The 11,908-nt window shown below is 33.6% G+C and overlaps 4 protein-coding genes across 13 annotated transcripts in view; 2 read left to right on the top strand and 2 right to left on the bottom strand.

Moving 5' to 3' along the window:
• The first annotated feature begins 61 nt into the window (after positions 1-61).
• Jwa (PRA1 family protein Jwa) lies at positions 62-3,882 on the top strand. Its single transcript, XM_003701574.3, has 4 exons — positions 62-610; positions 682-899; positions 973-1,086; positions 1,767-3,882. Exons 1-4 carry the CDS (start codon positions 408-410, stop codon positions 1,823-1,825), a joined length of 594 nt encoding a protein of 197 aa, XP_003701622.2. The 5' UTR covers positions 62-407; the 3' UTR covers positions 1,826-3,882.
• LOC100881266 (UBX domain-containing protein 7) lies at positions 2,062-5,534 on the bottom strand. 2 transcript variants are annotated; one of them, XM_012281072.2, is made up of 9 exons: positions 4,712-5,534; positions 4,320-4,574; positions 3,967-4,241; positions 3,621-3,881; positions 3,474-3,534; positions 3,272-3,393; positions 3,144-3,192; positions 2,983-3,068; positions 2,062-2,902 (listed from the first exon to the last, which is right to left on the bottom strand). In XM_012281072.2, the coding sequence occupies exons 1-9, from the start codon at positions 4,749-4,751 to the stop codon at positions 2,741-2,743; spliced, it is 1,311 nt and encodes a 436-aa protein (XP_012136462.1). In that variant the 5' UTR covers positions 4,752-5,534; the 3' UTR covers positions 2,062-2,740. The 2 variants fall into 2 exon arrangements, with proteins under 2 accessions (XP_012136462.1, XP_012136461.1); XM_012281071.2 differs by having other exon boundaries at positions 3,260-3,393; positions 4,712-5,532.
• A 2,032-nt stretch (positions 5,535-7,566) lies between these two features.
• On the top strand, positions 7,567-9,590 carry LOC100881378 (uncharacterized). Of its 4 annotated transcripts, XR_001095323.2 has the most exons (7): positions 7,567-7,816; positions 7,895-8,311; positions 8,365-8,563; positions 8,646-8,876; positions 8,955-8,971; positions 9,072-9,161; positions 9,236-9,370. XR_001095323.2 is itself a non-coding variant. In XM_012281074.2 (6 exons), the coding sequence occupies exons 1-6, from the start codon at positions 7,649-7,651 to the stop codon at positions 9,547-9,549; spliced, it is 1,506 nt and encodes a 501-aa protein (XP_012136464.2). In that variant the 5' UTR covers positions 7,567-7,648; the 3' UTR covers positions 9,550-9,590. The 4 variants fall into 4 exon arrangements, 3 of the variants coding, with proteins under 3 accessions (XP_012136464.2, XP_012136465.2, XP_012136463.2); XM_012281074.2 differs by having other exon boundaries at positions 7,895-8,281; positions 8,955-9,161; positions 9,236-9,590; XM_012281075.2 differs by lacking the exon at positions 8,955-8,971 and having other exon boundaries at positions 9,236-9,590.
• A 103-nt stretch (positions 9,591-9,693) lies between these two features.
• Positions 9,694-11,908, bottom strand: part of bent (projectin protein bent) — a 61,965-nt gene continuing 59,750 nt past the window's right edge. For all 6 annotated transcript variants that reach the window (XM_076538291.1, XM_076538295.1, XM_076538296.1 and 3 more), the window contains 7 exons: positions 11,793-11,892; positions 11,572-11,714; positions 11,348-11,504; positions 10,955-11,272; positions 10,761-10,874; positions 10,424-10,672; positions 9,694-10,312 (listed from right to left, as the gene is read on the bottom strand). In XM_076538291.1, the coding sequence (XP_076394406.1) occupies positions 10,470-10,672; positions 10,761-10,874; positions 10,955-11,272; positions 11,348-11,504; positions 11,572-11,714; positions 11,793-11,892 (1,035 nt within the window). In that variant the 3' untranslated portion in view covers positions 9,694-10,312; positions 10,424-10,469. The remainder of the gene's footprint in view (positions 10,313-10,423; positions 10,673-10,760; positions 10,875-10,954; positions 11,273-11,347; positions 11,505-11,571; positions 11,715-11,792; positions 11,893-11,908) is intronic.

Here is an 11,908-nt window from a genome sequence, read left to right as displayed (position 1 = left end):
AAACACGCGCTATTTGCACATTCCTAATATAAATACTGTCCTGACTTTCGTGTAGTCTCAGCGTTCAGTAAATGACTGCAGCTAAGCGAGCTAAGCGAGCTAAGCAAACTTCCAAAATTTCTTTACAAAATAAGTGATTTTCACAATACGCGACATTGATTTTCCTTGAATTACATAAAGCTTTAATTTACGATACTGCATACAATAAACATTTAACGTATTAAATGATTCAGTTAATTATTCATCTACATAGGGGTTGTTGATATCGTCAATCGTGCATGACATTTATCTTGTAGTCGTCATCGTCCAAAAATATCGAACGATTAGTCAAGTGCTTTACTACTACAGTGTGATTGTGGGAATCAAGTTTTTCAATTTCACTCGATTGCGTACGAAACATCACCGGAATGGATAAAGCAAAATCACTAAGCGATAATAAGTGTGAATTACCACCACTTCGTGGTTTGAACGATTTTCTTTTGGAATCGTCACGTTTTCAGCTACCTAATTTCAAAGATTTGGAGAAATGGAGCAACAGAGTAGTGAACAATCTTGTATATTATCAAACCAATTATCTCTATATGTGCATTGTTATTATTCTTATTGTAGCGTAAGTATAATAGCATTGAATATCATGAATAAAATGGGATTTCATAGTAAGGAGTTTTTTCGTTTATTCAGATCAGTAAACCCAATGAGAATGATTATTGGCTTATCGGCAATGATGGCAATATGGGTTGAATGTATCTATTTATTTAGCGAACAAGAATCGTTGCTAAAGATTAAGAGATCGTATCCACAAGTTGGAATTATTCTTACTGTTATTTGTGGAGGTTTTATTGTGTATACTCTAAATTCGGTTGTGTTTTTGTTATTTAGTATTCTTTTATCATTTTGTGGTGAGTCTGATTTTCTAACAAATAATGTAATATGAAATTCTACCGATATAACAGTTTGATATTTATGTTTCAGTAACTTTTGTACATGCATCATTGAGATTAAGAAGTTTAAAAAATAAGGTTGTTAACAAGTTAGAAGGAATGGGATTAGAACGTACACCAATGGGAGCAATTTTAAATTATTTCGGTATGAAAGAAGAATTTTTTACATAAGTTTACATTTATATAACATTACATTGTTAAGCTTTGCTTTGTCTCTCTGAAAAAGGGCATATATCCTTTTGTCTGTACTAATATCGAAACATGGATAAAAAAGATTCGAGCTTTCTTCACTAGGCTATGTTATATTATAAATATGAATTTGTAAAAAGTTATTTAATATAATGTTCATGTAGTATTTAAACTGTTAACGACTCAATAGAATGCATGTTCGATACTTCTGAAGAATCCTATAAAATATTTGAAGTAATTGATGTTAGCGATTGTAAGGAGATGTGTATAATCTGTGATCCTACAATGTATAATTCAGTCATCTGTTACGGTTTTAAGATTGTCTTATTCTTATTTACTAGTTTTATATAATTTTGAAAATTATGAATTTTACTCATTTTGTATTTCCCTTTATTTATGTGTATAATCTATTTATTAAATATGTATATTATTAAATATTTAAAATATATATAATGTATTATATGTAGTAAGAATGTTATTTCATTTATGCTTAATGTATGACAAGTAACATTCAGTAAGATTGAACTGTATACTGCCAATTATTTTTCAAAGTGTTTATGATTTTAATTTTTACTAACACATATATCTTATCATCGTACCTAATTTTTCATTATTCTTTTCTATTTCATTATACAGAAGATGTGACTGGTATAGCCTTTCGCAAGCAGACAACTACTATCCAATCGCTTCATTAACTATCTATTTTGTACAAAAATTTATAACTACAATTGGTAATGAATGTATATATAATTATTAATTACTATCGAATTTTACTGATAATAGAATACTTATTCACCGATACTTATTCCAAAGCATACAACTTTGTTTATATATACGTTTATCTGTTTTGCTAACTAAATAAAAGATCCATAAGGATGGAAAAAAGTTGTTTCTTTATCTTAATTCTAAGAACAATAAATTCATGGTACGATTTTGGTTGGAAAATTTTTATTTACCATATCACATTTAAAATTTTGTAATCTTGGAAAATAAAAGAAATATGGAACAAACAAATGAATTTTAAATAATAAACAGCACAACTAAGACGCGATCTCACCTTCAAAACACACGAGCAACTTTTTTCCGTGCGTTCTCGTTATAGAATCGTATATCTGTCTTCGTTACTAACAAAAGAAATACATACGATCACAGCATAATCGCATCGATAAGAGAAAAAAACCGTATTTATGAAAATTATTTGGTAATCAATTCTAAAATTGCAAGAGAATATAAGAGCATTTTTTATCGTGATCTATCATCCTTTTATCTATATATGGAATTTTGTTATTTCTATTTGTATAAAAGTAAATCGAGTTAAATTCCTTTTTATTATAAATTCCACTTCTTTGTTCAGGATTTCTTGAAAATTGGTATATAATGTAATAGTAATAATAATAATAATAATAATAATATTAAATAACCATAAATACTAGTTGAACACGTATAATAATGCATATCCATATGTAATATTTCCTTTTAAGTTGCAAGAATGTCCTTTCTTGAATTTACAGTGTATTTGATCTTCTCTCATATCTTATTTGCAATAGCGGAACAATCAATTCGAGTGAATAAAATATTGATTTGTGAAAGAGTTAAATCATCTAATAAAATTATTGTATCTTTGTTATAAATACTGTATTCGCTGGAGATAAAATAGTATCTGATAAGAGTGTTTCTGGAGAAAGCATTCCAATATTTGTTTTTGGAAATGGTACCAAGTAAGTGTGATCGGTCGACGAATAGCCCATTCTGTCCATTTTGTTAATAAAATCCTAAAAAGCAAAGAGTTACATATACACACGTTTTATATTAAATTTATTACAGTTATAAATAATAAATTTAATAAACCTACTTCTATCGTGTTTATCGCAGACATCAATATCGTTTCCTTTTTACCATTTGGTAGTCTTAAACAAAGTCTTACAGAAGATGCATTATCTACGCAAAAAGCATATTCTTACTAACATTTAAAATTTGATTATAACATAGAATTTAAATGTAAGAATTTATTACCACTTTTAGTTACGTTAGAATCGCTCTTCTCTTCGCACGATTGATCATCCTAGAACGATTTTTATATTTTATTGTAAATGGTATAGACGATAAATTGTATAGATTTTTAAACATACTTTTGAATTTACTTTTTGAACTGGATCACTTAAATCAGATTCATCCATTCTTCTTTTTTTGCTTATATTCTGAAAGACGTCAGTCGCCGTACTTGTACTTGAGCTTTGACTCGTTGTTGCATCAATAGTACTGTCTGTAAGTATAATAATCTATATATAAATGAATTATAAAGAAATATACATGAATTAGACATACTTTGTTAATATAAGTTACCTGATTCTCTTAAAATATCAATCATATGTTTAGAAGATTTCAAAGTACGACTACTGCAATCCTATAAGCAAACATACCACTTTAAACAAATGAAACAGTAGGGCACTGAAGTTTATACTGTATGAATATAAAAATTAGTTTATGTACCGATAAATTAGGTGCATTTTCTTTTGTTATTGTAGCAGTACTATTCCAGTCTTTAGAATTAAGGGTGTCAAATGATACACATTCTGGTGATGGATGAGTGCTGAGCATATCATTTAAAGCAGACATTAAAATATCTACGGTAATATGATGATAAGTCTGCATGCATTCTCCTGTTCTAGGATCTATTATTGCTAAATATGGGTATTCATACACATCATAAAGATGTACATAATGACTTCCATCGCTTGTATTTGACAAAACCTATTTACATATACATATTAGGATATAGGCAATACTTAATATACATTATACCATATTTATTAAGAAATATTATTTAACAACTTACTTGCCACAAAACAAAATGATCCTTTACAATTTCTTGTATTTGTTGATTCGACCATACGTCTCTATTAAGAATTTGGCATGAAAATTCTTGAGGATTTTGAATATTTACAAGCAACCAACGATTTAATGTCTTGGCATGTTCACGAGCTTCAATAAAAGAACCTAAGAAGAGGATATTACACGGAGGACGAAATAAGTCTTCCAACCTTTTGGATTTACAGTAAGACATCTGCTTTACACCGGCTACTTTACATGCCATTTCTTCCTCTTGTCGTTCTATGTAAAATTATAACATTTTTAAAAATATATACATTGTATGGTACTTAATTTAAATATAAATAAAATGATATTTACGAGTCTCCACTGCAAAATCTCTAAATCTATCAAATACATTAGTCGATAATCTTGGAAGCGAACATACTGGACCCGATGGTACCAATATTTCTTGCGTAGGTAAAATGGGAGGTCTCACTTCGGATTCAACATCAGGAGCATCAGCAGGAACCGGTGGTTCCTGTGCTGGTCCTCCCTCGAACATTAAACTTATTGCAGCTTCTACATTCCCATCGGTTAACGATAGATATTGACGCGCTGTTGCTTCACCCTCTCCTGATAATTAATAAATAAACATATTTAGAGTACTTTATTTTCATACAGTTAACAGCAATAATATATTATGATAAAAGCAGAAAATTACGAAAATTTAATTTACGTTAAGTAATCATTAAAAAAAATGTATCTTTTACCTGTTACTTCGACAAATTTGTCAATAAGTTTTTGATCCATTATGTCTTTATATTATGGAGATGTTTGCAGTAAAGTACATCAATGTTAACATAACTCAGATGTTTCACGAAATTTTTCCATCCGAGGCAACCATAAATTCAATATTTCATTTTCTTCGAATTGCGACGATATGAAGCTGCCCGAAGCGTCTATGTTTGATGCATGGACATTACATCCGTGCACATTGATGCATCATGCATTCATGAGATAAAGTTCAAATAATTTTTAGCTGTATTTAGGAAGCCAATTATTTTATACCGTAATACGCGAAAATCATTAAGCTCTATCCTAAATGGAATTATGAACTCCTGTGCGAAGAGGCAAATAAAGAAGATGAAGATACGAAGGGAATGGAAAATATGCAGTGTGCGTATTTTCTTCTCTCTATATTGCTCTCTCTGTTTGAGTAGTATTCTGTAGCGAAATACCCCTAGAAGGGATATTATATAGTATAAGTGCAACGACGATGCAGCTATTATAAAAATATGTATAATCTGTTTCACGAGAGACGGAATTTAACTAAACAGTGTTTTGTGCAGCTCAGAGCCTAGAGAACTTCTTAATCACCAAAGTGGTACATATCTACAGCAAAGAGTAGATACATATAACAAGATACGATGCTAGACAAGGAAACCTACCTCTTAGAGAGAGACAGAGAATGCAACCAATTTAAATGTCCAAATCAAAAGAATCGGGGGTGCGCATGCGCATAGTGTAAAAGTATGGCAGTCGAAAAAGAATAGTTTAAACCTGCATATTCACCAGTAATTTATGTTTAATAAACATTTTGTCATATCTTTGTAACACATTCATCTGTAATTTCTTGTGAAATATAGATTTTCAGTTTCTTCTAAGTTATGTGTAATAATCATTTCCGTAATACATATTCTTCAAACGTATTTTGTAGAACAATCATTGGTATATTCTTTTCTCTTTCAACTTTTCCACGGCGTAAAATTGATAAAAATACCTGAAAAGACAATATTAGTAATGTAAAGAAAATTGATTACAAATATATTCCAAATTATTAAAGATTAATACGAAAATAGTTTTGCTCGAATTAAATTTCCCAGAATGATGGGATTTATAAGTAAGTAGGTATGCAAATAGGTAGGTATTCATTTCATATTTATTTTCAAACACTTTTGTACATCAAATGACTTAATATATTTTATTGAGCAAGTGAGCCGAAGGCGAGAGAAGCTCTTATACTTGACTTTGCAACTTCTTTGCCCGCGTTTTTCTTTTGCACCACTCAACCAATTCTCGTCAAATTTTGCATACACATGCGTATGTACATCCAGATGGACATAGAAAAAAAAATTTTAAATCGGACTTGCCACGGACGAATAACCACCGAAAAAACTGATCCTAAAAAATGAGGGTCCGAACACGCATATAAGGAAAATAAAAAAATGAAAATTTCGGCACTTCGTCGACGTAGTATGGTTCCTGAGGCATTTAGAAACAAATTTCTATTAGGGTTTGATGCGTTTTGATGCCTAATAAAGCCAGAAAATCAATTTTTGTCGAATTCGGTCGAAAACGGTACAGGTGGCGCCATCTAGCGGCGAGCGGCGGAACTACGAAACACTAAAATTTCGATTTTCTCGAAAACTAGGGACTTTTCCGAAATTCTGAGATATACAAATTCTTCCTTGTCGCCTACGGAATCGAACGAATCTAATTATAGCCGACTAGGACCATTATTAAAGAAAATAGAAAAATAGCCCATTTCATGGACTAAAAAATTGCCGTCCATCTAGCGGTGAAAGTTGGAACTACAAAAATAGAAAATCCCGATTTTCTCGAAACCTAGGGACTTTTCCAAAATTCCGAGATATACAAATTGTTCCTTGCGGCCTAAGGAATCGAACGAATCTAATTATAGCCTGCTAGGACCATTATTAAAGAAAATAGAAAAATAGCCCATTTCATGGACTAAAAAATTGCCGTCCATCTAGCGGTGAAAGTTGGAACTACAAAAATAGAAAATCCCGATTTTCTCGAAACCTAGGGACTTTTCCAAAATTCCGAGATATACAAATTGTTCCTTGCGGCCTAAGGAATCGAACGAATCTAATTATAGCCTGCTAGGACCATTATTAAAGAAAATAGAAAAATAGCCCATTTCATGGACTAAAAAATTGCCGTCCATCTAGCGGTGAAAGTTGGAACTACAAAAATAGAAAATCCCGATTTTCTCGAAACCTAGGGACTTTTCCAAAATTCCGAGATATACAAATTGTTCCTTGCGGCCTAAGGAATCGAACGAATCTAATTATAGCCTGCTAGGACCATTATTAAAGAAAATAGAAAAATAGCCCATTTCATGGACTAAAAAATTGCCGTCCATCTAGCGGTGAAAGTTGGAACTACAAAAATAGAAAATCTCGATTTTCTCGAAACCTAGGGACTTTTCCAAAATTCCGAGATATACAAATTGTTCCTTGCGGCCTAAGGAATCGAACGAATCTAATTATAGCCTGCTAGGACCATTATTAAAGAAAATAGAAAAATAGCCCATTTCGTGGACTAAAAAATTGCCGTCCATCTAGCGGTGAAAGTTGGAACTACAAAAATAGAAATATGCGATTTTCCCGAAAATCAGCGAACATTGAGTACTTCTGAGGGTCAGAAAGTGCTATGCGATCACATTAGAACCTAAATAAAGCAATAAAAGTTTCCTGAAAGCTTTAATAAAGAAAATGAAAAATATGTCATTTTATGGAGAAAATTTGTGGCGCCATCTAGCGGCGAACAGGGTAAATTATACGTTTTTGAAACTGTAGTTTCATTAGTTTTTCCACAATGCCACAGGACGGCGCCACGTGTATCATTTTTTTATTAATATAATTGAGACAAGGCCGAATGAACTGAAGGGTAAACTATGTACTATGGAGGGAAATATAACGTTGATTCTCAATGAAAATCGAATAGAAGTCATTAAGGAAAAACTTGCATCCAGGAGCTGTTATTTTGCGTCGCTTTTCTCACACAATTTTAACGATTCACATAGTAACGAACATGTTATCAACTATAACGTTACCTTTTGTACTTTACAGGTTCTCTTTGCTTTTCATTAATGCTAATTTATGCAAAGTTCTCATATGTTATGTTGATAATTCATTTTTTGCTCTTAGAATTTTGTGGAATGGATTCACGATGACGAAACACCTGTATACATGCACTATAGTCCTGTCAAAGTTTCCATGATAAAATTTATAAAAAATAATTTTACGGAATTATTAAGTTTATTACAATTAAGTTTGTTGTTTATGGCTGATGATTTAACAAACGATGTTACAGACATTATAATTTCTCATTGGCTCTTACCAGAGAAAATAATTGATATATGGCTTTTGGCTCAAGAATTGAGTATAAAAGCGTTACAAGATATTTGTCTCTCAATTTGTTTAGATCGTTTTGAAGAGTTGCCTGTACATTCGCTTACCGAATTAACCAAAGATAATATTACTCGTTTAATTACAAACGTAAACATAAGATCTTCTACCGAGTACCTGAAGTTTGTAAGAGACGAATGGAAAATGTACCACGGGGTAATATTATTTGTAATACTTCCATAGCATATTTTAAAATATTTTAATTTCAGACAACGGGCATTGCAGAAATAAAAGATAAAAGCCAATTGAAGTTTATACGAGGCAGTGTCGTTTGTAATACACAAGAATCTGTCGTTAAGGATATATTTTTATATACCTGGAATGGTGACAATTTAAGCAAATGCGTTCGATTAAAAAATATAGGAGACTCAGGAAACTTAATAATCGGGATGCAAATAGCTGGTAGAGGTATGCTGGTATGCCATAGAGTATACGCTGTTGGATTAATTTTTAAGGAAAAGATTAACAATGATCAAAAATAATGTTTCAGGTTTCAACATTTATACAATTGGAGGAGAAATGGGATTGGGAACTGGGAAATTTAACGACATTATTTGGCGTTATTGTCTTTTATCTAAAAAGTGGTATTACCAAGCACGTTTACCTGTTCCCAGGAGGCATATGGTTGCCGTATTTCTGAAGGACAAATTAGTTATAGTAGGTGGCGTAGGGAGGCATAGATTGAAATTGTTAACAGTCGACATTCTACATATTCACACGGGTTAGAAATATCTTTGCAAAAATTATAAAATAATTGTAAAAATCTAAATTATACGAGAATACATCGAATGGTTTTTAGGTAATTGGACAAAATCTGCAAGTATAATTCCTGAAAGCTTTACCGAAGTTCCTCCATATTGTGTTCTAAATGGAAAGTTATTTTTATTAAAATCATCCCTTTATATTTATTCCGTAGAAACAAACTATTGGGATACTATAGCAATCAATAATCCTGCTATACGAAGCATAGCGTTTCTTACACCTGATACAACGTTATTTTTGATCGGTAAGTATAGAAAAAAAAAAAGAGTAATTTTGATTTTTCTTATAATAAATTTAATCGTTTATTATTTTGACTAGGCGATCATTCTGGTGAAACGATCCTATCAAAAATCGACATTAAGGAGACAGTTTGTCAGGAAGAAAGCTGCACGAAAGAGTGCGCGAGACATAATATTATAAATATTATGAACATTGCACACGAAGATTACTATCGAATAAGGTATGCGCGCGTCATTGATATCGACATGATAATATTGGACAACGATCGTGACGAAAAATATCAATATCTGCATGTACATAGACAGGTAAGGAAGGATTTTGAAAATTTGTCGATTCCCAAACTGGGATGTATTAATATTATCGATCCTGCTACATTGTACGATACCGTGTAATTTTAAAATTAATGCGAAAGAAAATATTTGATAAAGTTTAATACGATTTCTTATTTGTCCGATTACTTTGCTCCAAAAGTTTATTGAAATTTGAGATGTCATAAGGGGAAGGGATAGAGTCGAAGGAAACATACGAAAGTATAATTTTATATTTGAGAATTATTTTTTATTTATCGTAAATTTTGTAACGGAAGCAGTCTTCAAACATGTATAACACGACAGTGCGTACGATTACATGGAATAAGGACGTACATCACGGCAGTATCATCTGTTTTTCGAGTTATTTCGTACAATAGTCGTCCAAGCAAGATAAGGTGTTATTTAACGTTCTAGTATATATGAGGATGCTGGCTATCTTGCCAGGACTGGCTACGACGAATAATTGCCGCTTCGAATTAGTTTTCGTTCATTCGCTGCCGTTATGCATTATTGTATGTACTTAAAGATATGCTATTTCGTGTATACAGCAAAGCCCGTATTAGCGTAGTAGATTGCGCGTGCTATCCGTATCGTTTAACGCTTTGGATTCTTTTTTTTTCACCGTATAACGACATAATTTTTTTGTTTTTGCGATATGATAAACACACAGAAAGAAAGTACAGCGTTCCAAGAATAATTTACATATAGAACAGTGCAAATAGAATAGGTTCTCAATTTCTCATTTATACACGAGCGTCACGTTCTTTGTGATCGCGTACATTTGCGAGTCACAAATTTTTACAGTCCATTTTTACATCATTTTCTCCTAATAATGTTGTGGAAGCTGAAAAAGAACGAATTAGAAGGAGACAAGTAATACGAAGAGGAACAAATGGCAACGCTATTCGATGATAGAAGAGGGGTGATAGGACGGTAAAAAATAAATGAATCTCACCCAACTTTGTCGCGTTCCGATTTGTTCATGTACGAAATCAGCGAATTCACAGTTCGTTAGCACTTGTAACATTTAGGGCGAAAGCGGCGTTGGTTTCGCCCTTTTTACCGATCGCACGAGCGACGTACTGACCGACGTCGCTGGCCGTGCATGCTTTGATACGCAACTCGAACGATTTGTCACCGTCTGAACTGAAGAGATACCTGCTGCTGGTTTCTGGGAGCGCTTTTCCGTCTTTCAGCCACGTTACTGTATCATCGTAAGGAGGTATGTATAGTACAGGGTTCAAGTACGATTTTATGTATGTATTCCGATGCCGTATTCGATGCTGGCTTACCTTTCAGAGGCGCGGTTTCAGTCTTGCATACGAACGTAACCGATTCGCCTTCGCCTATCGTTGCAGATTGTGGGAATGTCGTGAAAACTGGACTCTTCGGTTCTTCGTTTGGAACTACGATCAAGATCGAGGCATTTAGAGAACAATCTATTTGTCGCGTGAAGCGATCGAGGAAAGCATAGTCGTCAACGTACCAAGTACATTTAATGTGCACGACGAGAAGCTTTCTCCTGCGTCATTGAATGCCTCGCAGGTGTAAGTACCAGAATCTTCGGGGAAGATTTCGGCTATGTTCAATTTATAGATGTTGGCCTCGTTGCTGTATTGGAAGTCCTTGCTTGGTTTGATTTCCTTGTTATTGTGAAGCCAGACCACGTCGAACTTCTTCGCGCCGATTATTCGACAGCTCAAAGTTACGGATTCGCCGTCCTTCACGAACATGCTCGTTACGTGGTCCACGATTTGTGGAGGCTTATCGTCGGTCTTTTTCTTCGCGGGTGCGTTCGTCATCGCTGAAAGGTATCGATCGAACGGACGTTTAATCGACTACGTTACCTCCAGCTTATCTCCTCGTGCTCGTTACTTACGTTTTATGGTCAATTTGCAAGAGGTAGTTGCAGTACCGATGCTGTTGCTCGCTTGACACGCGTATTCGCCTTCGTCTTCGGGGAAGACTTCGTTGATGACGAGAGTGGCAACTCCGGCTTTGTACTTCAGACTCATGATCTCCGACGAGCTCAGTGTCTAACGAATAACGATTTCGTGTTTTTATTAGGACATTAACTCGATAAGTTAAGCTAGATAAGTTTACCTTGCCATTCTTCGACCAGGTAATTTGCGGTTCCGGATCACCGTCAACTTTCACGCTCAGTTCCAGTTGTTCTCCGTCACCGATAGTGAGATCGCTCAATTTTTTCGTAAACTGCGGTGCTCTCATCGAGTCGTCCGGTGGATCTTGGAAGGTAAAATATAATGCTTACGATAAGAATTACGATATTTCATTTACAATACGAAGTAATGTCTCTCGCTTACAAGCTAGCTCTTTGGTCGTACTCCTGGAGCGAGATGGGCTGCCGGTAGCGTCGAGTCCATATTTCTTGACGCTTCGTTTGTCCGTGCTGGACTCTGTAGACTATGATAAAATCGTT

Source organism: Megachile rotundata, chromosome 12 (genome assembly GCF_050947335.1).
Source record: "Megachile rotundata isolate GNS110a chromosome 12, iyMegRotu1, whole genome shotgun sequence".
Lineage (NCBI taxonomy): Eukaryota > Metazoa > Arthropoda > Insecta > Hymenoptera > Megachilidae > Megachile > Megachile rotundata.
The sequence above is the reverse complement of the archived record's forward strand: the minus strand, read 5'-3'. Positions and strand labels throughout refer to the sequence as shown.

Coding starts and splice junctions, on each gene's coding strand:
- Jwa (XM_003701574.3), top strand. CDS start 408: ATGGATAAAGCAAAATCACTAAGCGATAATAAGTGTGAATTACCACCA. Junction 611..681: donor GTTATTATTCTTATTGTAGC/GTAAGTATAATA, acceptor TCGTTTATTCAG/ATCAGTAAACCCAATGAGAA. Junction 1,087..1,766: donor AGCAATTTTAAATTATTTCG/GTATGAAAGAAG, acceptor TTCATTATACAG/AAGATGTGACTGGTATAGCC.
- LOC100881378 (XM_012281073.2), top strand. CDS start 7,649: ATGGAGGGAAATATAACGTTGATTCTCAATGAAAATCGAATAGAAGTC. Junction 8,312..8,364: donor AATGGAAAATGTACCACGGG/GTAATATTATTT, acceptor TTTTAATTTCAG/ACAACGGGCATTGCAGAAAT. Junction 8,564..8,645: donor GATGCAAATAGCTGGTAGAG/GTATGCTGGTAT, acceptor ATAATGTTTCAG/GTTTCAACATTTATACAATT.
- LOC100881266 (XM_012281071.2), bottom strand. CDS start 4,751: ATGGATCAAAAACTTATTGACAAATTTGTCGAAGTAACAG. Junction 4,575..4,711: donor CAAATTTGTCGAAGTAACAG/GTAAAAGATACA, acceptor ATTAATTATCAG/GAGAGGGTGAAGCAACAGCG. Junction 3,394..3,473: donor TGATATTTTAAGAGAATCAG/GTAACTTATATT, acceptor TTATACTTACAG/ACAGTACTATTGATGCAACA.